The sequence below is a fragment of the Epinephelus moara genome, chromosome 10 (assembly GCF_006386435.1).
Source record: "Epinephelus moara isolate mb chromosome 10, YSFRI_EMoa_1.0, whole genome shotgun sequence".
NCBI lineage: Eukaryota > Metazoa > Chordata > Actinopteri > Perciformes > Serranidae > Epinephelus > Epinephelus moara.
The window spans coordinates 17,873,264-17,899,443 of NC_065515.1; the positions used below are offsets into that span (position 1 = coordinate 17,873,264).

General features: G+C 41.2%; 1 protein-coding gene across 3 annotated transcripts; it reads right to left on the reverse strand.

Annotated features, from left to right (window-relative positions):
- On the reverse strand, positions 1-26,046 carry LOC126396604 (guanine nucleotide-binding protein subunit beta-4). 3 transcript variants are annotated; one of them, XM_050054820.1, is made up of 12 exons: positions 25,909-26,046; positions 19,447-19,528; positions 12,595-12,797; positions 11,054-11,092; positions 10,372-10,478; positions 9,336-9,350; positions 7,948-8,011; positions 6,498-6,660; positions 4,899-4,965; positions 4,289-4,490; positions 3,518-3,734; positions 1-1,447 (listed from the first exon to the last, which is right to left on the reverse strand). In XM_050054820.1, exons 3-12 carry the CDS (start codon positions 12,649-12,651, stop codon positions 1,341-1,343), a joined length of 1,038 nt encoding a protein of 345 aa, XP_049910777.1. In that variant the 5' UTR covers positions 12,652-12,797; positions 19,447-19,528; positions 25,909-26,046; the 3' UTR covers positions 1-1,340. The 3 variants fall into 3 exon arrangements, with proteins under 3 accessions (XP_049910777.1, XP_049910776.1, XP_049910778.1); XM_050054819.1 differs by lacking the exon at positions 25,909-26,046 and having other exon boundaries at positions 19,447-19,651; XM_050054821.1 differs by lacking the exons at positions 9,336-9,350; positions 25,909-26,046 and having other exon boundaries at positions 19,447-19,651.
- Positions 26,047-26,180: the final 134 nt, after the last annotated feature.

The following is a 26,180-nucleotide window of genomic DNA, read 5'->3' on the forward strand; positions in this document are numbered from 1 at the left end:
GCAACTTGAGCTGCTTGTCTCAACTCTAAAGGAGAGGTGGAGATTCTATAGGCCACAGGAGATATTATGATGCAAAACCTCTATTTAGGACTACTGTTGGGTTATCAATCATATCGCACAGCAGCTGATTTGCATGGAATGGATGTCGTCTTCAGATATTCAGCATACGATGATTTAAAATCCACAGTCCGTGTGAGCAGAGGCAAAGGCAGGGCCTCCAGTAAAATATAGTTTTCTATCTTAGCCTAAAATTCACCAGTTTATACTTTGGAGCTGAAGCTGAATCCAGACTAAAAACTTAAAAACACCGCTTGTTGGTTTTAAAGCGCTCTCTCTAATCATTATCACAGCAGTGTGGTGGTTTCCTTCCAAACGTAAAGACAGTGGTGAGGAATGCCAGGGGTTGTGTTGTTAAAAAAATAAAAAATAAAATTCCAACATTCACATGAATTTGTAGATACAGGTCTGCTGCCTGTAACCATAATACACACACGCACACACATACAAATGAGGAAAGTGAGTTTAGCTGAGCCAAATTTTTGCAAACTGTTTTGTTTGCTCAATCCTCTTTTGTTGCTTGATGAGTTGGCTTGATTAAATCAGCAAGTACCAGAAAGATTAAAGGAGTCTTTTTAGGTAAAAGGATGTGAAGCTGCTGTGTCTACATGGTCTGACACTCGATCTGGTACTCACACAGGATAAAATAAGTGTTTCTGGAATTATGTCGTGTAGTTATGTGAATATGTACATTTGAAATAAAACATAAAACCCCCAAAATCATAAAAAAAAAACTCAAGGGTGGGAAATAAACTACAAAAATATATACATACACATTATATATGCATATATGATGCATATATACACACATAATGCTATACATATATACTGTCTTTATATATACATTTACATATTACACATCAACGCTCATCTTGTTTGTTGTTAGTCACGGTAACAGATGCTCGTTATCGCGCCCTAGAGGAGAATTGGTATGAGGGCGAAATCTTCTATTTTTTCCCTTCAGTTTTTCATAACTCATCCTTTCTTTCTCTCTTTTTTTGTTTTTTGATTGGATAACTCAACTGAAAGGTTCTTATCTGTTTCTGTGTAATAGCTGGGTGAAAAAAAACGTCACTTGGAAAGGTAGAAAGAGTTGGTACTTTCTCACAGGTGGGCAGGTCACCAGCAGAGAGGGGAGCTGGGGGGTGAGTTGAGAGGATATTGGCTGACACAGTGTGCACCCCTCAGGTCCAGCCCAGCAGATGAGTTGGGATACGTTGGGGTGGGGGGTTGCGGGGAGGAAGTTGGCAGGCAGTGATTGAGTACAAGAGGAAGAGGTTTGTCTAGTTCCAGATCCGGAGGAAACTGTCCCAGGAGCCGGTGGCCACAGCCATGCCGTCTTCTGTCACCCCTAAGCAGCTCACTCTGTTGTCGTGGCCTGCTAGCACACCTGGGGGTCAAAGAAAAATAAACCAGAGTTAGAGGTCACAACAAATCTGCAACCCAAAGCCAAAGTCAAGGGCCATTCAAACATAACAACGTTTAAGTGGGAACAGACAACTTTTAAACCCCACCCTCCCCCATCTGTTCCAAGTGGTGAGCCTAGGAACTACCAGCAACACAGGACACACTGCATTTTGTGTACCACAGCTCCACAGTCTACCATTTCTGCTAATGGGAATAACCTCAAGCACCACTGTTAACCATTAACCTACAAGTGTGTGTGTGTACCCACAGTGATGAGGCTAACTGTTACCATTACATGGCTAACGTAACTTAATAGGTCGAATCATTTCTGTGTGAGTTTGTTGGGGCCATTTAACGTCTTGGTGTCAGATGTTAGCCACTGCTGCTGTGTTACAGGGTGTCTTTTTAATACCACTTTAAATTAAATTTAAGAATAAACCTTCGATGGAAATACACACCAAAAGCAAAAATAGACTCTTTCTAAGTAGACACACTGATGTCAGTTCAAAATGAACAATAAAAATGACCCTGATACTTTCTGTTCTTGCAGCTCTGCATGTGCCATTCCACCACCCTGATCCCTATTTTACCATGTTTGAAACACCTTTGACATACAGTGTAGTTAGCTTCATAAACATTTCCGGGCACTGGCTTTAATCACCACGAGTAATTGTTGTTATTCTTTTAAGCTTTTTGTCATTTCACTTGCATCTTCCCATTTTTCATAGCTTGCAAGGTCCTAGTCTAACGATGCAGACTCATTACGTGATCTAAGTGCGTAGAGGGGGCAAAAATATGTGCATTGCACACATATAGGTGTTGTGTTAAAGTCTGGTACCCCGTCAAATAGTATTTCCTTCCTTTCAAAATTATGTTTCCTATAGCACCACCAAAAATTATACTGGTGATGTGACAAATAAAAATTAAGACCCATTCAACCTAAAATTTGAGACAGTTTTATACTTTTCAAAGCCTTTTATCACTAAAAGTGTATTTAAGACATTTTAAGACTTCCTAAGGACCTGCGGCCACCCTGTGTTAGCCCATGCTAACGAAGCTGATGTTGCCACCTGGAAAGAGGATTAACGTTAGTATTTAATGAGGGGAAATTCTCTATTGTATAGATGTATACCTCTGCCTCTGGGTCATTAGCTAATTAAGGGGTGCTGTAACGTTAGTTGTTTCCCAGGAACAACATGATGACATTGCCCTGGTGCCACTGTATAACTCCAGCTTGGGCGGCGAACTTTGCTGTCTCATCATCTGCCCCCGTAGCACCACTGTATTGTGTTTTAACTGTCTATCTTTATTCTTATTGTCAGTTAATAGTTAATTATTAACATCTCTACTGGAGATAGTTACTGCAAAGAACTTATAGTAATACTCTTTGGTGACTTGAGGACAGCTACTGTTAGCTACCGGGGAAAACAAAAGTGCTTTCCTCTTCCTGCGTTGGTTCATAATGATTGATGCACTTCCTGTGTGCCATTAATTGAGCCTCAGTTTTCCCAGGAGATTGTGCACTGTGGCAGACAGAAATGCACAGTGAATGTGAGGCTTATAGGGAACCAATCTAAACGCTGATGGTGTCATTATTCTACAGCCATTACATTGTGCAATCAACATTTACTTCATAATGATAAAGTTAAAAGGAAAAAAACTCTCCATTTCCACTTTAATTACTCAGACATCATTGCAAAGTCTTCAGCTTTGTAACATAAGCAGTAACTAAGTTGATGTTCACACACTACAGGCCTTTAAGTTCTGTTAACTTGCCACTCATTTGTCTGTTCATAAATATTCTAGGATGCAACTTATGCTTGGTATTAGAGCTGAATCCGTTGGTCAATTAATCAATGAGACGATTTACGGAAAAATTATTGGCAACTTTTTGATCATCAATTAATCGTGTAAGAAATTTTTCCAAACACAAATGCCAAAAAAATCCAGTTCCAGTTCCTAAAATGTGCTTTTGCTTCTGTCACCAAACAAGAAAAGAAGACGGTCGGCTAATCTGTCCCCTAAAGTTAACCAGACTTCAGACATCACTTACCTGCACGCTCGCCTTTCAGGGTGTCCCAGACGTTGCAGTTGAAGTCATCGTAGCCAGCCAGGAGCAGTCGCCCACTCTTGGAGAAAGACACAGAGGTGATGCCACAGATGATGTTGTCGTGGCTGTACATCATCAGCTCCTGGTCGGCACGCAGGTCAAACAGCCTGCAGGTGGCATCATCTGAGCCTGTGCCAAAGGCATTCCCGTTGGGGAAAAACTGCAGGAGATAAAAATCAAAATCAAGCACAAGTCAGGATGTGTGTTGTTAAATCATATTAGGGATTTGAGGCACAGCGCAGAGGGCTTTCTTTAAAGAGGCTTCTTTTTTCCCCAGAGCCTCACAGACCATCCAAGGCCAATATAAGAGCATACACCTAAGACAATTACCTGCTTAAAGGAGCAATTTAACATGAATAAAACTGCATTTTCAATACAGGTGGGACAGTCATGACCGATATATAGGCATAGATTACTTATTTGCTTTGCACAGGAATATTGCCTTTTATATTTCTGATACTGCAACAGCAGTGTGCAAGATGTTCTGGGTGGTTAGACGCTTACAGCAAAACAGATGAAGATAATTATGCTATTCAAAAAAGCTTAAAACAGTTAGGTGGAAAAAACATAAATTGCCAATGATAACCAAGAACAAACCATGTTGTAAAATGCAAAAAGAGACAGATGCACTGCCAAACTGGAAGTAAATCAAAATCAGTCCTCTCTGCTTTAATCCTTTACACTCTTTCGCAGTGTGCGAGTTTCAGTACTCACGGTGACGGCGTTGATGTCGGACACATGGCCGGTGAAGGATTGCCTGCACATGCCATCACGGATGTCCCACAGCTTGGAGGTGGCGTCACAGGCTCCTGACACAAAGGTCTTGTAGTCTGGGCTCAGAGACAAACTCATCACATCCCCTGTGTGGCCAGTGAAGGTGGTGGCCTGCTGGCCTGTCTCTATGTCCCACAATGCACTACAAGAGAAGAGGTAGTGATTAGATATGAGTGTCCCCTGAAACAATAGATGCTTAAAAGACATATAAGCTCCTATACCAATATAATTTTGAGATATATGTGGATTATTACGATTTCAGTGCTGTCATTGATGGCCTTTTCCACATGTATACACCTCTGTAGGGCTATGACACCGTATGACTGACAATGTGTCTGCTGTGGGTATCTACTCTCATTTTTTTGTCCACACAAAGGTAATTCCACAGCAGCAACATGAGAGTAAATTAGTGACAGTAAGAGGATGGATACTGGAGAGAAACTCTTGACATTTTTATATGTTTTGGGGCATCTTCAGTTTACTATGTGGTTTGGAAACAGGAACATTTCTATCATGTGAAGGGCTTTAAATTCTTTGAGTCAAGGCTCACCAGGTGGTGTCTCCGGAGCTGGTCAGTATCTGGTTGTCATCCAAGAAACGACAGCAGGACAAGTAACCTGGAGATAAACAGAGGTTTAACATCAGATAAGGATTGTCTGCCCTGCCTTGTCAGTGCCCCCTGTGCAAGGCACTAGTCCCCAGTGAAGTCCTCCTCCAGACACGTTTTAAGACACTTAAATTAATACTAACATTTGTTTAATATGCTTTCCCCACATCACAGTTAGAGCAGATCTAGTCTTTTTTCGCTCTTTTTTTGAAATATGCTTGCAGTATTTTCTCTTTCGCTTTCCACTTCCTCCAGCACTGCTCGCGTTAGGTTGACCAGTGAGGGAGCAGGGAGTATCAAGATGGCTAGCGTTAGAGGAAGCATCAGAGGGATTCAGCTATACATGTTTGAGCTTCAGTCAGACCCAGACTCAGATGAGGAGCCTGTGCTTTAAAATCAGTAACTAGTAGACATACATAATTTTTTAGCATGTTAGCTTGAAGGCTAACTGGCAGTGGCTGACACAGCATTGGTGTTTGTGAAACAAACATTATCTGCTACAATGGGGTTTTTGGTAGATAGTGGAAGGCACACTCCAGCAGAGTCAAGGTTTTTAGGTCCATACCCCTGTCGATATGTGTTTCCTTTATCAGGCACTGATTGGCTTTTGTATTAATGACGTACCTAATCTTGCTTGCTTCGCATACGTTTGAATCTCAGATTTTAGGGAAGTGCACAGACATTGCCCCCTTCAGTAGAGGAATGTGAAAACACCTCTCTAGTGACAAATTTTGCACAGATACAAGTCAGTATAGTCAAGGTCAGACATTTTAGGGGACATAAACAGAAGAAAAACACATTTCTGATGTGCTAATCCCTCTTCAATAATGTTGCCTGATGTAAGTTTTAACCAGGAGTGATACATTTCCCTTCGAGGGGGGCAGGAGCTCACCCTCGATCCACATCCTTTGATTTAAAATAAAAACAAGTTGAGAAATGGGCATCTACCTCCAGCAATGTAGCCCTGTGGTGGAAAACACTCATGTCCCTCCACATTCAGTGATGTGGAGGCTCCAAAGTTGCACTAGCATGTCACAGATACTGATATGAAGGCAATTTGTGATCATGATGAAATAGTACGCGCTCTCTCTCCCTGGGCTCACAAGTGAGATAAATTAAATGTACTGTGAGCAAAGTTCTACCCTATATTTGTGGCAAAATATACAAGCTTACATCGTCCTGAACACATTGCGAAGAGAGACAATAGCCTCACACTTATCTATGTTGGTAAGATAAACAGTTCGAGGAGATGTTTGCTCCGGGAGACGTACTGTAAATAAGTCTGTGAAAGCATGGGAGATCCAGTGGAAAATACCGACAGCTTGTGTAGCTTTCCACTGTTTGACTCACTGAACCAGCCAGTATGTACAAAATATCTGAAATATAAACCTACAATAAGGGAATATGTGTGTCAGGTACGGGACAAATCAGGCATGATGCCCTCAGGTCAGCATGTGATAGAAATGTGACTGTCAAAGTTAGTTAGTTAGGAAATGACAAGCAATATGCTGAGTGTTAGTGGTTCTTTTGAGTCCAGCCAACCTGTGTGTCCGGGTAGCTCTCGGGTGACGCGCACGTTGCCCTCGCGGGTCTTCAGGCTGTATATGGAGCAGATGTTGTCCAGGCCTCCGCAGGCCACATAATTCCCAGAGGGGGCGTAGGCGCACGTCATCACCCAGGAAGAACGCAGTGGGATGGCATGCATCTGAGGACAAGGAGAGCCATTAAAAGGTTAAGGTCAAGTCATTTGTTTAAATCCAAAATGTTGTGTGATACTTTTAAGTCATCAGCTGACAAAATTCTGCCACTGCTTTTTGTGGCCAGGGGAAGTTCTCTGTGTTTCGCAGTATACCAGAGTTGTGGTGTCTGTGGTGACTTTCCCAAGCTGGCGCACCAAAAGTGATGCATTTTACGTCAACCAGCCAGAACTAAGAGGCCGTTTACACGTTGCTGGCTATTTTCATAAACGGACATTTCACCATCTCCGTTTTCAAAAAGATCTTTGTTTACACTTACCCGTGTATATATACACACAAGAGCATGCCAAACCTGTAGGTGGCAAGCTCAAGCCTTCCATGTATCCACTGTCACCATAGCAACATTTTGACACAGGCACAAGTTCCGGCACATACTGTGACGTCGGCTGCCTATAACTCCGTTTATCTCAGTTTACATGCAAACGCGCAACCGGAGTTTTCCAAAATCTCCACTCTGGCCGGAGTTTTTAGAAAGACTCGTTTTCAGAGGAGAAATCTCCGTCTGCGTGTAAACGAAGGGCACAAACGAAGGAAGATGTCTCCGTTTATCAAAATCACAGCGTACGTGTAAACGGCCTCTAAATGGGGCAGGAAGAGAGGAGAGACCATAGTGACGGAGCAGCAGCTAGGAGTATGGCAGAGGTTACGGCCAAGAAAGGTTTCTGGAGTGGATGCTCAAGGAAAAAAAAACACCTCAACCTTCAGAGGTAGGATGAAAGTCAGAATATTTGCACAGGAAGACTTGAAAAGAGCACTCCTGGAGTTGGAGAAGATGCAGCGAACTCACCATATCGTCACATCGCACACATCATCAATGTTTGTCTAATCACTCACTGCCAGAGGGGGGAGACAAAAGTTCTGCCCTCCAGCTTTAAACTGATTTTTCTCAAAACACACTGATCACCATTTTACCAGCCAGATTTATTTTATAAACAACAGCCAGATTCATATTATAAATATTTAAAGAACCTCCAGGCAACCACATAGTTGTCACTTGGATGGTGGCTTGTCACAGTTCCCGACATATTTACAACAGTATTGTGTTTAATAGAACCAGTGCATAAATTACAGCCTGTACTCTAAAAGCAACATCTGGACTGTTGATACCATCTCTACAAGAGGAGAGTCAGTGGAGTCTGATCAGAGCAGCACATTACTGATGGCAGAAAACTACATATACTGTAAATGTTCTTGTACATATTATACTTTCTATCACTGATTATCATTAACCTCACCTTATTTGTCGTGTAGCTGTCCCAGATGATTAGCTTTCCATCTTGCGAGGCACTGACAAGTAACCTGGAAACAAGTCAAGAAAAGCAGCGTGAGATGCGGCTCACACGTTGAAAAAACATAACCTAAAGGTGCATGCACCTGGATCATTAAAAGCAATGAGAGCCAGCAGCCACCTAACAGAATACTGTGCTATACTGTCTGAATAAGTATAAGGTGCTCTGTCAAAAAGCATTCAGCGTGAGCTCCCTACTCTTCTCTCCCAGTCCCCATTTCCATCTATCTTCCCTCTTCCTCCCCCTCCTGGTGGAAGTCTCCTTACCCAGGGAAGCCACTTTTAATGTCCCAGTCCATGTAATATTCATTACCCCAGTTATGTAAAAGTCCCCACTGTCGGGTGGGAGGTGGAAGCCTGAGGGGTTGGGAAAGCACTAGAAAGAAGCTGGGGTGGGGCAGCAAGAAGGGACAGCAAAAAAAAAGAAGGCAGAGAAGATGGTGAAGTAGAAACAGTAAAGAGTGAGAGCTATACGGTGGGGCAGATGCAGAAACAGCTGGAACCCCTCCCTCCCTTCCTGACTGGGTGTTTCCGTCTCTCCAGGGACAGGAAGTGGTTTGACGGTGCTATGCTACAATCAAGAGGAGAGCCATCACGCTCAAATGTCAGTTCGCTGTATACAAAATAAACACTGGCCTCCTGCAGGGTCACCCAGAGGGTGCTAGGCACACACAAACACACACAGAATAATCATAATTGATAAGCCTATGCATCATCAGCTGAAGGTAATACCAGTGGGTTTTACTGGAGAGAAAAGAGAGAATCTAATCTGCCAAAACAGAACAGATGTGTTTTATCCATGATATCTAAACATCTGCAAACATTCACCAGAAAAACAGAGCTACATTTTGGCTACACCATCTTCCAGTTCATTTTCTATGGATAAAAACCAGTGCACTGCATGCATACTGTTGGGAAAATATGATTCTTGGTGCTCGTAATTGCAGCAAACTGTTAAAAAAGCAGTTTGTAAGTTTTGAATTTAGTGACAGCTCAATGTAAGCATCCACAGTTGCAGTCAGATGTGGACTCACTGATGAATTTTGAATCATCATAACATTTGGAATACTGGCAAATCTCACAAACTGCATCTTTAAGGAAATATTAAATAAGCTGTGGTGGCTGCCCGTCTCTGTGCGTGGCTAATATCATTACTGTGCTCATAGTGAGGGCGTAAAACAGTGCTAGCACTTAGATGTACAGTAGTAGTGGAGGTGGCAGTAGTGACAGTCAATTATGGTGGTATTAGTCATATTAGTAGAACAGTAGTAGAGTAGTAGTAGTAGTGGAAGTAGTAATAGTAGTAGTGGTACTGATAGTAGTATAGCCCCACACCTGGGACTGCCGTCACTGCCCCAGGGCATTGCATTAGGAGACAGATGAACAGAGAGAAAGGTAAAGAGTGATACAGACATGTTAAATTAAAAAGGAAACATTTAATACCAGTCACATGAGCAGACAAGATCCCCTTGACTTTTAGGTAATTGTACCAGTGTATATTATATTGTATATTTTAGGAATTACTTCTAATGTAAAAGTGTAAGCAGTTAGATCAAATTTCAATGCCAGTGTGGTAATCATATTGTAAAATTACTGCAACGTGGCTGAGGGTGTGCCCATGTTTGCCTATAACGGAAACCTGCAGACTGTCAGCCTGTGGTGACACTTTATTGCCCATCCCTGGCACACAGTAGATCTTGACAGTTGGAGCTGTGGTGTTTGTAGTCGCCATGCTGTCACTGAAAGTCTTGAAATTCATCAGTCTTTTAGAGAAGAAAACTCCAAAATTTGCACAATTCTAATAAAATCAGAAAAGAAAATGGGCTCAACTGTGGTTATTGTTATTATTTGCATCCCTTTGTGCTCTTCAAACTGTCAGCATTTTTGTGTGACTCTCCCTGTGGGCCACCATAGGTAGTAATTTATGAGAACTAACAGAGTAAATATCATTTTGCTTCATAAAACAAGAGACTTTATAAAATGGAAACTATCAAGTAAGCAACCTAAAGCAGCAGAAAATGACACCATATAGCCAGCAGAAGAAGAAAACAACAAACCTACACCAACCACTGCAGAAAAAATAAGATATTTTGAAGAAAAACATTTGAAAACAGGTTTACAATGGAGTGAGGGTGTAAAAGTGCATTATTTTTATTAAAGTTACCCCAAAACTTTCCAGAAAAAGGGGGTAACGTTACATGTTATCCTAAAGAAAAAAAATCCTAGAGTAAAGTACAGTTATTTGCAGAATTTACAAGAATTATACTCTCCAAAAAACACAAATCAGACCAAGCAAAAAAAAAAAGTATTAAAAAGCTTAATTTCCTGCGCTTAGCCAACAGTTGTGTTGTATGTGGAATAAGTACACTACCTGGAGTCGCTCCCCCAGTGCATTGCATAGATCTTGGCCAGGTGGCCCCTGAGAGTGCGTCGCGTCCGCATCTGTATCCGGCCCACTGAGTCCAGACCAGCTGTGATCTGCCAAAACACAGGAAGGGGCGTCAGCAGTATCATCAGAGACCCGCACACACTTATCACCACAAACACACACTGGACAGTGGACTCAAGCTGAGGCAGCAAAAGCAGGCAAACAGTGGAGCTTATTTTGGTGTATAATGTCTGTGGAGTATTTACATGGATTCAGTGACAGCATGTGTTTGTAAATACTGACAGGCTGAGGAATTTCTAATGTCTATTTCGACACCTTGATTATCTCATTGAGCTTTAGACCTGTACACGTGGCTAAAACTACTGCAGAACTTATAAGGAGATATCACTAGTTATAGGTTTAAAGCTTAGCTCATGGCTTTTTCTGTATATATTTATTTAGCTGGTTCACCAAAGTGCTTAGCCTTGTGAAAATATCCAACCTCAATTTGTTATACAGATGTATTTTTCATGGTTTGCACCATTTCAAGTAACTGTTACTGTCTTGAACACTCCCTCCTAGTGCAAGATGCAGTGATTGTTACTGTAAACATTTGCACAACTGCACAGGAACATACACACTTAATTGTTTACACAGTATTGTGTATGTGGAGAGGATGTCTTACCTGTGACAGAGTGGAGTCACTGCAGGCTTTCCTGGCATCCTGCAACACAACAAACACCTTTATAACCATGTAGACCAGCGGAAAAACTTCAGCTCAACTCTGTCACTGCAGAGCTAAATGCAACACCTGATTACTGTGCTGACACACAGACATACACACACAAATAATGAAACAAAAAGACAAACTTAGATAAATTAATGGCAAAAATGACTTCTAAATAATAAGGGTGGGAATCACCAGAGGTCTCCCGATATACCATCACACTACTGCTGCAATTTTAAACTTTTTAAATTAGGGGCGTCAAAATAACGCATTAACTTCCATTAATTGATCACAGAAAAAAAAAATGCGTTATTGAGGGCTTTGTCACATGATGAAGGCAGATGAGAAGACACTGCTCGGCCCCGTGAATGGAACATTAACATTTAAAAAACGCCCAGATGGAAGTGTTTGTAGGAGCTACGTTCTCTGCAGTTTCTGCAATGAGGAATTTTCATACAATCGGAGTACTGCAAGCCTGAAACACTTCACCTCAACTCAAAGGATTTAGTAGCGAACCCGGAGGTCCGAGCTAGCACAGCTTTGGATGCTACACTCATCCAAGCCACCAGACGCAAACTGAGTAAGTCTACCTGTAACTGACTGACTAAGTCCCTTACAAAATGGACCGCAGACCAGTTTGTGTGGTAGAGTACAGGGGGACAAGTGTCCAAAATCCAGCAGCTTTACTGCGACACATCTGTCAAAATTTTATTTGAATTGAAATTTTTTAAATACTTTCACAGCAAAAATTGATGTGATTAATTAATCACAGAGCATGTAATTAATTCGATTTAATTTTTTTTTAATCACTTGACAGCTCTATTTTAAAGGTTTTGCAATATGCTGAGAATTGTGATGGCATACATTGCAATCTACTGTGATTTATTACCTTTTTTCCCCAATTGAAAATTAAGGAAAAACTGTCAACATCTGTTTTTATCTAATAAGATATAATTTTTGGTCCGTTCATCGAACTTTAATAATTTTTATTGCAGCAAAATGTATCGAGTGAACTGAAAATTAAAGTGATTTTATTATTCTAACAGGCTACCAAATGTTTAACTTGTATTCGCAATATTAATAATCTATTAATTTATATAATATGAAAATTGATGCTTTGCATCTGTGTATTGATACCATAGTGCCGCACAAAATATCATGCTACTATGCTGTATCAATATTTCCCCCCACTCTCACTAAATAAGTGTCTAAACATGTGCCATAAGTTTTTTTCTAATCACAGAAATTGAATCTCTCAGTGATCTCAGAACAATCACACAGCAGCAACTGACATTTCTATATTAGTTCCCACAATACAATTCCTGCACGAGAATGGAGGTGGCTGATTGAAAAGTTATGTCGAGTGCGTCACTGTCTCATCTGAAACAGTGTGACTCACAGCTTGCAGTGAACAGACAGTGGCACATGTGACGTACAAACACAACAACACACACACAAGTCAACATAAACAAACATGTGCACACAAAATGCTGCCGTACCCGGATCTGATTGCGTAGTTGCTCGGCTTCCTGCCGCAACTGTTCCAGCTCGCTCATTGTCCCTCTGTCAAGTGTTCAGGCCACACTCCGCTCCAAATACTGACTGGGCTGGGAAAACACACGTGCCTGCACGCACACACGCACACACACACTCGCACACCCACACACACTCGCACACGCACACACGCTTTACCAGCTGACACCTGCAAGACAGAGAGACAGAAATACTATGAGTTCAACAGGCAGACGGGGAGTGAAGGATGGGAAGACTTCCATCAGACAAACATAGGTATCCTGTATTGGCTCAGACCAAAGGAGGGTGCTGCAAAGGGTGGGGCTGAGTGGAGGCCTGGAGGGTGGCCTGGCTCTTCAAACACCCCCAGTCTGGTTCAAAAGGCCATCTGAGCCAGGCTCTGACCTTTCCTGACTCAATCAGCCTTTTGTGTTGTTGCAATGCGCTGTTTGCTCGACCCGCCCCAAAGAGCCCCGAACATACGTGTGTGTGTGAGAGTGGTGGGCAGATCTGGATGGTTTATTAGGCAGTGCGTCCAAACAAGAAAGAGAACATATGTGCATATATTCATCCATGCGTGTGTGTACATTATGTGAGCATATATTTAAATGTGTGTCTAGGTTAGGTATGTCAGATCTGTCTGAATGTGCACGCATGTGTGTGTATGTGTGTGTTCGCACATGCGAGTTGCCACTTCCTTTACCTTGGGGAGCCTGAATGTGGGTCACAAAGCACTTAGACACTCCTCAGAAATGTTTGGACCGCGCCCCCCACCCCCCCTCCTCATTTTCCAGGCTGTTTTACAGTCTGCTGTCCAGAAGTCTAACCCTCTGAGATTAAATTTTCAGTTCCATTTTCTATAATTCAACAATTACACCGAGTCCAGCCCTTCCCCTCCACAGGAAATCATGTTAATGTAAAGAGGAGGTCGTTTGTGCTTTATCTTTTGCAGAAGCTTTAAAACCATTGGAGCCCAGTTACTTACTCACCACAAAAGAAAATCCCATAATTTAACAAATAGCAAATCAATGTCCATGCTGCTGCGACTGCCTTTAAAGATACTGTGAACGTGTGGAAAGCTACTCTTTTAGATTCTCTGCTCACTTGGTTTTGGCCATTGTGCCTCCACTCTGCAAATACAAGAGAGGATGCTTTGGACTGCTCATCGAGGACTCTTGTCTCAGCCAAGGAGGTCTTTGACAGTAACGAGGCATCAGGGGCAGCGAGCGTTGCAATGCTTTCAGCTGCCCGGGAGTGACGTCACTCTCTCCTCCGGCTGACGCAACCCCCCTGAAGAGAGGCTCTCAGCGTCAGCTCGCCTGTGATGTGGTGCTGCTCTATGACTGCCGTAGATCCATTATACTGTATGCCTCTGAAATCTGCCACGTCACACACAGCGCCTTGTGGACTACCAAAACATCTGATATGACCTTCTGCACTCGGCTAAATATTTTCAATCAATGTTTTCAGCCCGAGGCTTGTGTGGTGAAAGGCAACAGAGCACAAAAGAGAGATGGGGTGAAAAATAATGCAGATATGATGGAAGATGACGTAAAACGTGATGTGTTGGGGTTCTTTCCTATCAGTCTGGATAAAACTGACAGCGCCGACTTTAAGGCATATCATGGCTGTGATTTGAAGGAGTGCCTTATGAACTGTTTTTTTCACAAGTGGATAAAGCATTAGTCATTTAGAAACCAAACAGGCCACTTAGTACTGCTGTAGTAACTAACCGCATACTAACCACAGCCGAAAGAAGTTGTAACACAGATATATGTCCCTATAAAAAGGACTACATAAAGTTTACCTATAACAATTTATAGTTGTAAAACTCAGTGAGCAGTGTGTCTTTTCTCCAGTTATGTGACTGGAGCCATGCAGCCAATCAGTCGGGCCAATGAAGGCCCAGAGCATGGCACAGGATCAGGGGCGACAAAGGCAGAGCTGTGTGTTGGAGCTGCCTATTGTTTAGTATAAGGCTGCCAGCTACAGTACATAGTGCTGCTTGGCACCACTGCAGTTGGGTCTCTGAGACTGGCCATGGGAGACTATAACTGCTGCAGCCTTTCAGACACCAACAAACCAACCAACATGTTCAGCTTCACACTTGAGCTCCCAGCAGCAAGCAGGAGACAACTGTATCTGATCAACAGGGCTGGGTATCGCTTAAAAAATTACAATACCAGTACCCTTTAAGTGATACTGATACCAATAGAGTACTTCATTTGATACCCATAATGTGAATGGAGTGGTGTGTAGTACAGCCACACTTTTAAACATTATGTTGGCATCAGCACACTGAACTGCCAACTCCGTCAAATACACCCTGCTTGACTCCACCACACCACAGACTGTACTGGTTGTAGCTGCTGCTGCGGGAGTGCGAGCTCCATGCCGGTGACAAACTGTGAAAGATGCCTGGCTGTACACACACACTGACAGAGCTAACGGTTAGAATTACACAGATAACATTACCTGCAATTATTAAAAGGTTTAAAGATATATTTGAGCAGTCTCAGTGTCAATGGGAGTTTGTTGGGACCATTTGACAGCTTAGTGTTAGATGTTCACCATACTGTGTTAGCTTGTACTCAATGGGCGACTTGCTGGGAGGAGAGCGGCTCATGACCATTTAGGTCCTGACACACCAAGCCAACGGTCGACCGTTGGTTTGCATCTGTTGCCCTAGGCAGTGTGGTGAGTCCCACACCGTTGGCTTGTTTTTGGCCTGTTCAGTATGTTGAATCAGCACCGATAACGCAAAAAACGGATTGGTGAGAGAAATCCCTCTGATTGGCAGTTCAGCTCAGTGCACAAGAAGAGGCACGGAAGTGAGGAAAGTAAACAAAGAGCTAAATTCATGAGAGAGTGAGACCAAAACAAACTTGTTACATGAGGTAAGATTATTTTTCTTTAGCGATTGAGCTCTTTAGCAGAAATGTTATGTGATAGTTTAGCGTTTACTGGCACACGGTAAATATGCTTTGTTCTTTCAGTATTGGATTGTGTTGTCAATGTGCTAACTGGCAACAGGCGTAAAGATGCTCTTCTAGTTTCACTTTTCAAATAACAATTACAGACTACCGCTGCCGGCTGCTGTGGAGAGTCATTTCCTCTCACTCAGGCACAGAACGTAAGTGCTGGTTGGCTATCAGCTGCAGTCTTTACAGTGTGTTCTTGTGCAACTTTTTGGTAAAAACACAGGCAACATGAGGTGATGCAAGAGTTCTCTATCATTGCCACTCGTTCTCTGAAGTTGGTTTGGTGTGTCTGGGCATTTACACATGACTCTAGTTGTCCAATGAAAGAAAAAATAAAGTGAATAAAATACACAAAACAGGAATTAAAATTTCAAAACCCAATATTTCTAAAAAATACCCATAAAAACATAAATAATAACACTGAGCACACTATTTTTATAAAAGATTTTTTAAAGATTAATTTTGGGCGTTTTTGCTTTTACTGATAGACAGCTGTAGACAAACAGGAAAGGTGGGAGTGATCAGAGGGATGACATGCAGCAAAGGGCCATAGGTCAGGTCAAACCCCATTGCAAAAGACTTATGTGGGGTGCACACTGTACCAGGTGAGTGATAGGTCACCCCCACAATATATTTTTAAAACTTTTGAAATGTGTTGGCATGTTACAGAATGTATGCAGTATGAAGTAGAGCTGAAATGGTTAGTGTATTGATCTATTTGTTGAATTCATTTGCAACCTGAAAGCTTCCAGCTTTTCAAATGTGAAAGGTTGCTGGTTTTCTTGGCCTTCTTTTTTATCAAACTGAATATCTTAACACAAATTTAATAGATCAAGGAAATAACTGGAAAATTGATAATGACCATAACCACTAGTTGTGGCCATTTATATATGAGAGTGGCATATACAAGAAGTTTTTGTATGTAAGCTCTGTTTTTACATCTGATGTTATTAGCTGCTGTTGCACAACTTCATAATTCAGTTTTAATCCAGGTTAACAACGACTGTAAAAACGATTCTGTTTGTCTTACTGCCATGCAACCTTTCACTTTCATTTTTATACCACTCAGGAGAAACAGAGACACACCAAGAGATCTCCTTAACTTCTCCATAGTAAGGTTATTGTCAGTCACAAGTCACTATATTCTCTGGTTCCCATAATGAAGCTTGGTCACAATATATAAGTTACAGGAGACACCGTCGCACCAGTGTGTCCCTGCTGGCTCAGTTCATGATCTGCTTGAAACATACAACCATAGGACAGAAGTGTTTAAATATATATTAGATCACAACGCTCATCAGCATATTTTGTTTTTAACTGAAATTTGTCAATGAGACTTTCTGCTGCTTCTGGGTCACGTACAGTAGAAAGTCAGTCACATCTGCCTCAATCATGAACAAATACTGGTGAACAGAGCAGCAGGAGGTGCAAGCAGTGCAGCTGCACCCAGAGCCACAGGGGCCCAACAACATGAAATGGTCAGGAAGTTAAGGAATTAACAGTATGAAAAGCCTGGTCTAATCAAATTATTGCTCGACAGTCCACCGTGAGCAATTAATACCAGTGTTTACAGTAAGATTCTACCATTCACCACTCGCAAAATCACATTCTATAAATGGGGCACAAGTATTCTTACTGTAAGCCGTTCAATTTTAAGTTACAATGAACAGAGCATTTACAAGAGTAACCCCACACCTACGCCTGATCTCGCCCAAAGAGTTTCTATCTGAGAGCCAATTTTAGGAGCCATGAGTGTCTGTACTGGTTCAGCAGGAAACTCATTACGGCTCAGTGTGTGAAAGTAAAAACTGGATACAGCAGGACAGCTCCACCAGGTGTAAACTTGTTCAGGTAACCCACTGACTATTTCAATCATCCGGAGAATGGAGGAAATACCTGGTGAGATTCCAGTAAGGTGAGGCCACATGTTTTCCTTCTCGTCAGCTGATGCACGTTGATATATCATTTGTGTCATGAGAAAACAAATTGCCCCTCGGTGACAAATAAACGTCCTCAACTTGAATGGGTTATGAGAAAAGGTTTTATTTTTTCTTATTTTTACACAGAAGTGACTGGAACACAGTGAATGAATGTGTGATGACTGTATAAACTCTGATTACAGGTTTCGCCCCACCTACACCACATGATTATAATGCAGTCACACATCATTCCTAATGGAAAAATTACAAGAGCCCAATTAGATAGAAACAGTTTTGCCCAAACAAGCGCTACGTCACACCCATAACATGAAGCAAACTATAAACCTTCTACATGAAAGTTTGAAATTTTCTGCTAGTGTGTAATGGGCACAGTTGTTTCACTCTTACCCCAGGTTAGTTTCTCAGAGGTGTAGTGTTGGGTTTGGTAAAAACAGCTGAACAAAAACGAAAATGTAGAGCTTGAAGTTGCAGTACATTAGGGCTGGGTGGTATGGTTGAAACCAGTATTACAATATCATAATGTGGCAAACATATTCAAAAGGCACATAAAATATTCAATTAAAGTCCAATGCAATGAGCTGCGTTCCACTTTTTGGCTCTCAAAAATACCATTCATATTTGATATACTGAATATTTCATCGCCCATCCCTTTGAGCTACACAACATTAATATTGTGAGGACTTTATATATTGTCTTTCATTCTTTCATACTGTAAAATATTTTCTATTTTGTCTTTTCCTGGCTGTCGGGACCCAACTACCTTTAGTTTATCAATTCGCCTGATGATTTTCTTATTTATTGTTTACTCATTTTAATATATAAAACAACAGAAAATAGAGATATGACTGTTAAAATGTCACACAACCAACTGTGACATCTTCAAACTGCTTGTTTGATGATACAGGACTAATAAAGTGACAATTTCTTACATTTGAGATGCAAAAATTTAGCATGACAATTGATAATTAAGCTATTATAAAAATTCTTATTGGTTATCTTTCAGCCGATCCAAGAATTGATTAATCGGCTTAGCTTTGCCTGGCTTTAAAGGCTGTAAAACATTACTTTATTTGAGTATATCAAATGAACAGTGTATGTCATCTGAATGCCCATCACACCCACTTCATTTATATCCAACATGGCATGTCACCATCTATAAATTATGTGAAAACACCATGCCAAAAATACTAAAACCTGTACGTATGTGCAAAGAGGGTTCAAAAAGCTGCAGATTAATAACATACATGATTAACTTTTACAAACTGTAGCTTCATAATGCATTATACATTAACAGCCCCGCTGTCCTGGTTTATTGCACACTGACTGTCAACAGCCAAGACAGGAAACCATCAGCTGCATCATATGGAAACACTAGAGAAAGAAATGCACACGTATTAGCCATCTTTATGAAATCATGAGTCAAGATGCATTTCTGATACGAGCAACAAATTGCCTGAGCCTCGCGCCCCGTCACGCTACCAGTTGCCGCTCGGATGAAGGCGGACTGACATGTATATTTAATGGAAAAGGAAGAAAAAAAGCTACGCAGGGTGCCGTGCGACCACAAATGAGAAAGCCTATGTATGAAATGGGAATAGATAAATACGTGCGTATTAGTGAGAGATTTTGCCACTTTAGTTCCGCGTGAGAGTCGTTTGACAGCCCGTTAAAAAGGCCGCGTTTGGATAGCTGTGAATTCCCAGCTTTGCTTAGAGGAAAAAAAACAGCATTGAGGCAATAGTAGCTCGGGAACAGTTATGTCAATAGCTACACCGCTGCTCACAGCAACGACAATACCACAACTCACGGGCATTTGTGCATCTCTCCTTCAACATTTAACTAACTAACCCCGCTGTGAGCGAAGCAGGAAATAGCCAAAAAGCCTCCAAAATATCAAGACAAGACTACACGTCCTTACCTGAAACGGGCTTTTTTGGCTCTGTCCGTGCTTCCACTCCGAGTCACAGCGGTCCGTTTTCACACGACAACCATGGTCCCAGCTGTGAGAGGAATCGCAAAGGCAGACGTGTTAATTTTAAGACAATTTAATCGGTTTAAAACGGCAGAAGCGAGCGCGACTCAGGTCGGATTAGACTAAAAATTTTCACCAAGCAAGCTAATCACCACACCCATGAAAGTGGGAACATGGCAACAGCCTACGCTGAGGGGTGCGCGGTGGTGAGTGGATCGATCATGTTTTCATTTCTCACTAATTCAACACTTTATAAAATATGATCCATAGTGAATCTATTTAAATTCAAGTAAGTACTACAAAACAATAATAATAGCAGCTCCTTTTAGCTTGGAAGAATATCTAAATTGAGTTGTGTCCCCTACGGACAAAATGGTACCGTCCGGCAGCCCCCTCAACAAAAAGGAACCGAATGGGATACAGGAAACAAATATTAGACCTCTAAAGCCTGTAGTAGTAGTAGTAGTGGTGATTCAAAGGGACTCCACCTCAGCTTTACAAAGACACATTTTGCCCAAAAACTCCACTATTTGATTTGGTCAAATATCAATACACATAACATATCAAAAGAGTTGTGCAAACTGTATTAGTGTTAAAGCTGGAGGTGAGGAAAGTTCAGTATTTTGTGTTTTAATCTATTCATGTAATCACATACCAATTGTTACTTTGCATTGTGGCCTGTGAGAATTATTGATAAGTTATATGTTTTCTTTTTCAGTTTATTTTGCATATAGAAACAGATCACAAGTACAAAATACTTCAAACTACAGTGTATGTGCAGGAATAGATACCAAAACTAAGATGGTAATATTGCAGCTGTTCAGCCTATAATGAGGCTGTCCTTAGCAAAAGCTAGCCTACAGTAAGTCTGCGTATAGTCATATGCTTTAGAGGTAAAATGACAAGTCATTTGACAGTCAGTATATGCCAAAATTGTGGTTCAAGCTTCTCAAAGACGGGTATTTTTCTGACTTTCATATTAAATTGATTACATTTGGGCTTTGAGCTGCTGGCAAGCCTTTAAAGACACACTCTGTGAAACTATGATGGCTATTCTACTATTTTCTGATATTCTATAAACCAAGAATTAATCAATAATTGTTATCGGTTGTTGTAAAATGCTCAGAAAATAATAGAGCTGCAACAATTAGTCAGTCACTCAGCAACTATTTTGATCATTTCATTTTTTCAACTTAGTTTTTTTTGTCAATTCCAGCAACTTATACCATAATTTTTCGAATTTCTAGGCTGTTTTTTTTCTATCGTTTTACAGCTGTGCCTGTGTGGCTTTGAAGCAAAACAATAAGTGAAAATAAACCAAACACATACCAGCTTAAGTATTATTTTAAAATAAAACAAAAGGTATAAATAAGGAAAAGGGAATTTGGACAAAAAAAGACTAAAAAAAAAGTAAAATAAAAAAAGCTAAAGCTTGGGGAGGGGAGTTGCATGTGTGTTTTTTCTCACAAGGTGAGTCAGGTAGTGGAGATAAAGATGCATATTTACTGTAAAATATGTAGGCGGATTTCAATCACTTCACTATGTTAGTATGGTGATAGCAGGGCCCCATCTTTTATTAAATATTTCTTTTTGGAGGCTCAAGGAGTACATTATGTGTTGATCATTTCATTTTAAATGTTATTTTGTGAGCTAAAATGACAGAAATTCACTGGTTTAGCTTCTTAAATTTGAATATTTTCTGATTACTTTGTCATCTATGACAGTAAATTAAATATTTTGGGGTTTTGGATTGCTGGTCGCACGAAACACAACATTTAAAGATGTTACCATGGGCTCTGGGAACTTGTGATTTTCAGACCAAATTATTTTTCAGTTTATCAATAAAAGCAGATTAATAGCTTAAAAAATTAGTTGCAGGCATAACATCCTCATAATCCTATTGTACCAAAATAATTTACAGTATATCCAGTATCTAGAATACAGAACAGTGCAGATAAATTTAGTTACTACTTCAAAGCCACCCAAAATCCAAACTTAAAGCTGTCAGGTTTGGATTGTGCCAGGAGACAGCTGTGCCAAGTCTCACCCCGACACACCGCGGTTGGCCTGCAGTGGGCTCATTGAAAAGGATCTCTCTCCATTAGGACAGGATGAATTTTTAATGGGGCCAATGAAAGGGAGCAGTGGGATAGGCTTTTCCATATCTCTGCACGAGCCACAATCAATGGAGGGAAGATGAAAGTTGCCCAGCCCTTGGTTTCCTTTCCGAGTGGCATGGGGTCAGATTAAGTCTAATTGAATTCACACACAGCAGTGGTTTAGGTGTGTCAGACCAATTTCCCCCTAAACACATTATGAGGATTAGGATTAGCATGATAGCAGAAACATATGTTGTGGTTGGTTTGTCATTAGTGCAGCCTGGAAGTTGGTAATTATTAAAATATAATACATTATTAAATACAGCAAAGTACAGGACGTGGTTCTCAAATAAGAAATAGTTTATTAACTTCTCCACCCTAGCCTATGACATCTGATTTTTACTGTTGTTGTTGAATGTGTGGCTTAATGAATGATGACATCTAAACAGGTTTTTGCCTTAAAGAGGAGCTACGCCCATTTTCAAAATTCATACATGTTGTTCCTATGGTCTAAATATGTCCAAAATTATTCTTAAAAATGAACAACTCTCTCTCAAATCTAAAAACTAGAGTGCTAACACTCATATTTGTTATGTCAAAGGGTATAAAGTCTGGAGCTGCTCCACAGACAATGAATTGGAAAAGATATTATAGATGACACTGAGAGCACCCAGGACTCTGGACTTTAAACCCTATAACATGACAGGTTTGAGACTTACTTCTCTGGTTTCAGGCTTTGAGAGAGGGTAGCTCATGTTCACAAATATTGATTGAACTTTCCCAGGCCATGGAAATAACACTGGAAGTCTTAATTTAGGTGGCGTTCCCCTTTAACTTGTTTTAAAGATGACATCATCTCAGCCCAAGCTGTCTGTTGTGTCACATCTGATGTTGCTCAACAAGTTCATTAGTGAATTCTCAAAGGTAGTTGCAAATCATGCAACTGCAATTCAGCTCTACTCATATGTGTTTCAGCAAACAGTCATTTCCTTATCAAAATATATATTTTATATGTCATATATATTATTTTGACCACAAATTGATTTGCAGGGACATTTTTTAAAAACTATATAAGCAGGAGTCAACTCTGCCCTCTGCATCTAGTGAGCAAAAAGACCGGATTCATTAGCCAGTGGAGAATCACAGTCAAGGTGTCCAAAAGCACATCCTTGGCCAATCAGGTCCCTTGGCCCATTGCTTGGCAACCAAAAGGAGAGGGAGGGAGCAAATTGACACTGTAAAAATAGCACATCAATAGCCTGGTGTCTGGAAAAAAAAGAAAGACACACATGTTGGTGAGGCTATAAATAGCTTCCTGGAGACTGGAACAGGTATCATGTACAGTTACTCTCTTGTATTGTTTCTCATGGATGAGATATGTTTGCATCGATGCAAATTCAGCATGGGCAGGGCAGTAAAGAACAGTTGCAGCCAGGCAGCTGAATGAAATCATTTGAATGTGAGGGAGGTTTGGTGGTTTTGGCATCCCTTTATTACTGCGTAGTGAAGGCTCAAAACTAACAACAGGTTGGTGTTTGCAGACAGCAGTTTGCCATCTGATGTTTGGCATAAACGCAAAATTACACTGTCCTCTGCTACAATGATACATTTAAATGTACTATGATAATAATCAATAATGTGCACGGACAAGTTTGCATGCCAGAGGGAATTTAGGGTTTAATGGCTTACATGCATAACTTGGCTGATAAGTGATCTTTTCATATTATCTCATAATTACATCCACATATTGTTCAGTGGCATCACAATGAGCTGGGTGCTTTATCTAGTGTCTACATATTATCTCATCACTACAATGTCACATTGTTAAAATGGGTCGTATACGTGTGTCCTTTGTGTAACAGGAGAGTAAAGCAAAACCAAAAATAGATCTCTCACATCCAATTCAGTTTCACAGGACTGCTTAAAAATGAGCCCAATACGTGGGTGATCAAATCAAGTGGAGATAATGGGACGTCAATCTGAAGCAGCTCCTCCATGCCTATTTTTATCTGCACGTTCCCATTTTTTGCCCACATGTGGCGACGCGCCCCGACGACCCCCATGTAATACTTCCACTGTATCAAAGGCAATTAAAAGGTGTAGCAACAGTAGAACCTTAAAAGGCTTTATCAGGGCCGTCTTATCCACCAGACATCTCCCGGGGAGGATGGCCGTTGCCAGGGTAACCCTCACAAATGGCAACTGACGTCAAGAAGGTAGGAGAAATACCAGGGAGAGCCAGAGCTGCTATGCATAATGGATTATTGAAAAAAGGGCCCTCTTGAAGAGTGCAAAGTGACTTAAAATATGCGTGCCTCGCTGGGCTCGCCACCACTTCTCTCTCTCTCTCTCACTCTCTCTCTCTGCGTGATGAGGAAAATAGATGTTGACAGTTTCAGGGTTTTACTTGTTGACTGGCTCAGCTTGGGCTTGACTGGTCCAGCTGAAATGATCCATCCTGAGTCAAACAATACTAAATAACTATCTCTTTAAAGGACACATTATGTATTTTTTTCTCACCATACTGGATCATTTTAATGCCATTTATAAATATAGGTACTCTCGTATTTATGTGTCTAGATGTGAATACATTGCAGATGTTCTGCTGTGAAGTCTCTGAAAAGCAAAACCTTCCTCTACAGTCCTTAAATCAGAACGCATGGCTACCTGCACCACATCCCACCCAACCTGATCTAAAGTCAGAGAGCTAGCACATCAGCTGTTACCATCCCCAGCAGATCCTGTGTTAGTCACGTAACAAGGACCCACAGTGACACTCACATGTAGCTTCTCAGAAAAGATCACTTCAGATTATGTGCAAGTTCACAGCCCAACTACCGGCGGTTTACGCTGTCCCTGTGTCAGCTTCTTGTCTAATCTCAGTGCTGCTGTTGGCCCATGAGAGACTGTCACAGCGGCAGCTCAGTGAAGAGCTCTCATCGTCTCTGTGATAATGCCTCTCATGTTGTGTTGGAGTCGCACTATCGGGACACCGATTGTGGAGTCAGGTTTGGTGATGGCAAAGGCCCAGCGTTGTTGCTATCCAAATGTATACAGCAGGACAGAAGCATGCAAGGGCGTCGGTTTTGTTTCAACACTGTGGGGGTGGATGTTCCCTGCTCCCCCACCTCTACAAAATCTATGCCCATGAATTAACATGGTGTCTGTTTTAGGGTAGAGATGGGGCATACGGATGAAACTACAGTCATAATATCACAGAAATACTTTATATCAATATTCTAGCACGTGTTCATATCATGTGATTAAAAACCTCACATTCCTGTGAAAGAATAGTGTAAAATCATCGGATATTTTGAGTGAGCAGAGAGATAAAGAAATACTTATTTGTTACTGACATGTGCGTTAAGATTAAATTAACATGCACATATATAGTATGTTAAAAGGTGAATGCAATGTCTAATACCCACAAAGCGATCCTGTGACTGTAAGGCCACATGTTCTAAAGATGCAACATCATAAATGTTTCCCATCAATCTCTATTATTATTAACCCCATTACATGTGTAAACTGTACACTAATTAACACCACAATGAGTAGGCCTGAAGCATATAGCTCTTTGTTTCAGGGAGAAGCTGCAGAGGAAATGTGCAAAGAGAAGAAGTGAAAGCGTTTCAGTCCAGGGGAATCCCAGACACTTCTGTAAATCAGGGGTGCAACAAGCAGAATAAAGCATGAACTAACATGCTCTGAGTTTCCAAAGAAGTGAATCACACAAGTCGTGTATGGGAAAAAAAATTAAAGGAAGTGAGGAACAACCCTGATGTGCTAATGCCACTCTATTCGAATGCCTCCTGTTCTAGCTGCAACACTAAGACGCCAGATGATCATTAATTTATAACCACGAGCCCACCATTACTTTGCCTTGACATTTTGGTGCACCATGGGTTCAGAACACGAGATCAGGTAGTACCTCCTGGTTGCCTCGATGCCAGTGCTACGGATCAGTTTGACGAGCTCACAATCAAAGTGCCACAGACACCAGTGTTTCCTCTGTTTCTGTAGTTCTGCAACAGCGGCTTAACTGTTGGGGCTCCACACCCATCTCTGTTTTAACTGAAATGATGCTCCTAATGCAGATTTCTTATTTTTGATCCCAACTGTGCTTCTTTGAGCTTTACATTGACATTTCACCATTAATCTTTAATAATTTTAATCTGTTTTACCCTGGAAGTTATTTTTGCTGTGGCAGTCTATCACAAATGAGTGAATCCAGAGGAAACACACAATGTGACACTCATGTACACTAAAAAAAAATATAGATTTAGTCAAATAATGAAAGCTCTTCTACCTTTTTCCAGCACAGATGAGTAGCAGAGGAGGTGGGCGTTTTCTGCATACGTCCTAAATAGCATGGATTGTGAGTCGCACAGAGCGCTGTCGTTTCAGTTCTTCCTTTCAGCTGTGAGTGTAGATGCTGCTAGGAGGAGCAGTAAATGCAGAGAGTGAGAGACAGAGCTGGAGTATGAGGTAGAGAGCTGCTGAGTGGGAGGGTGAGCATATGGGGGGCATGGAGGATGGGAGATGGAGTAGTATTTCTGTTAAAGGGACAGAGATTATTTC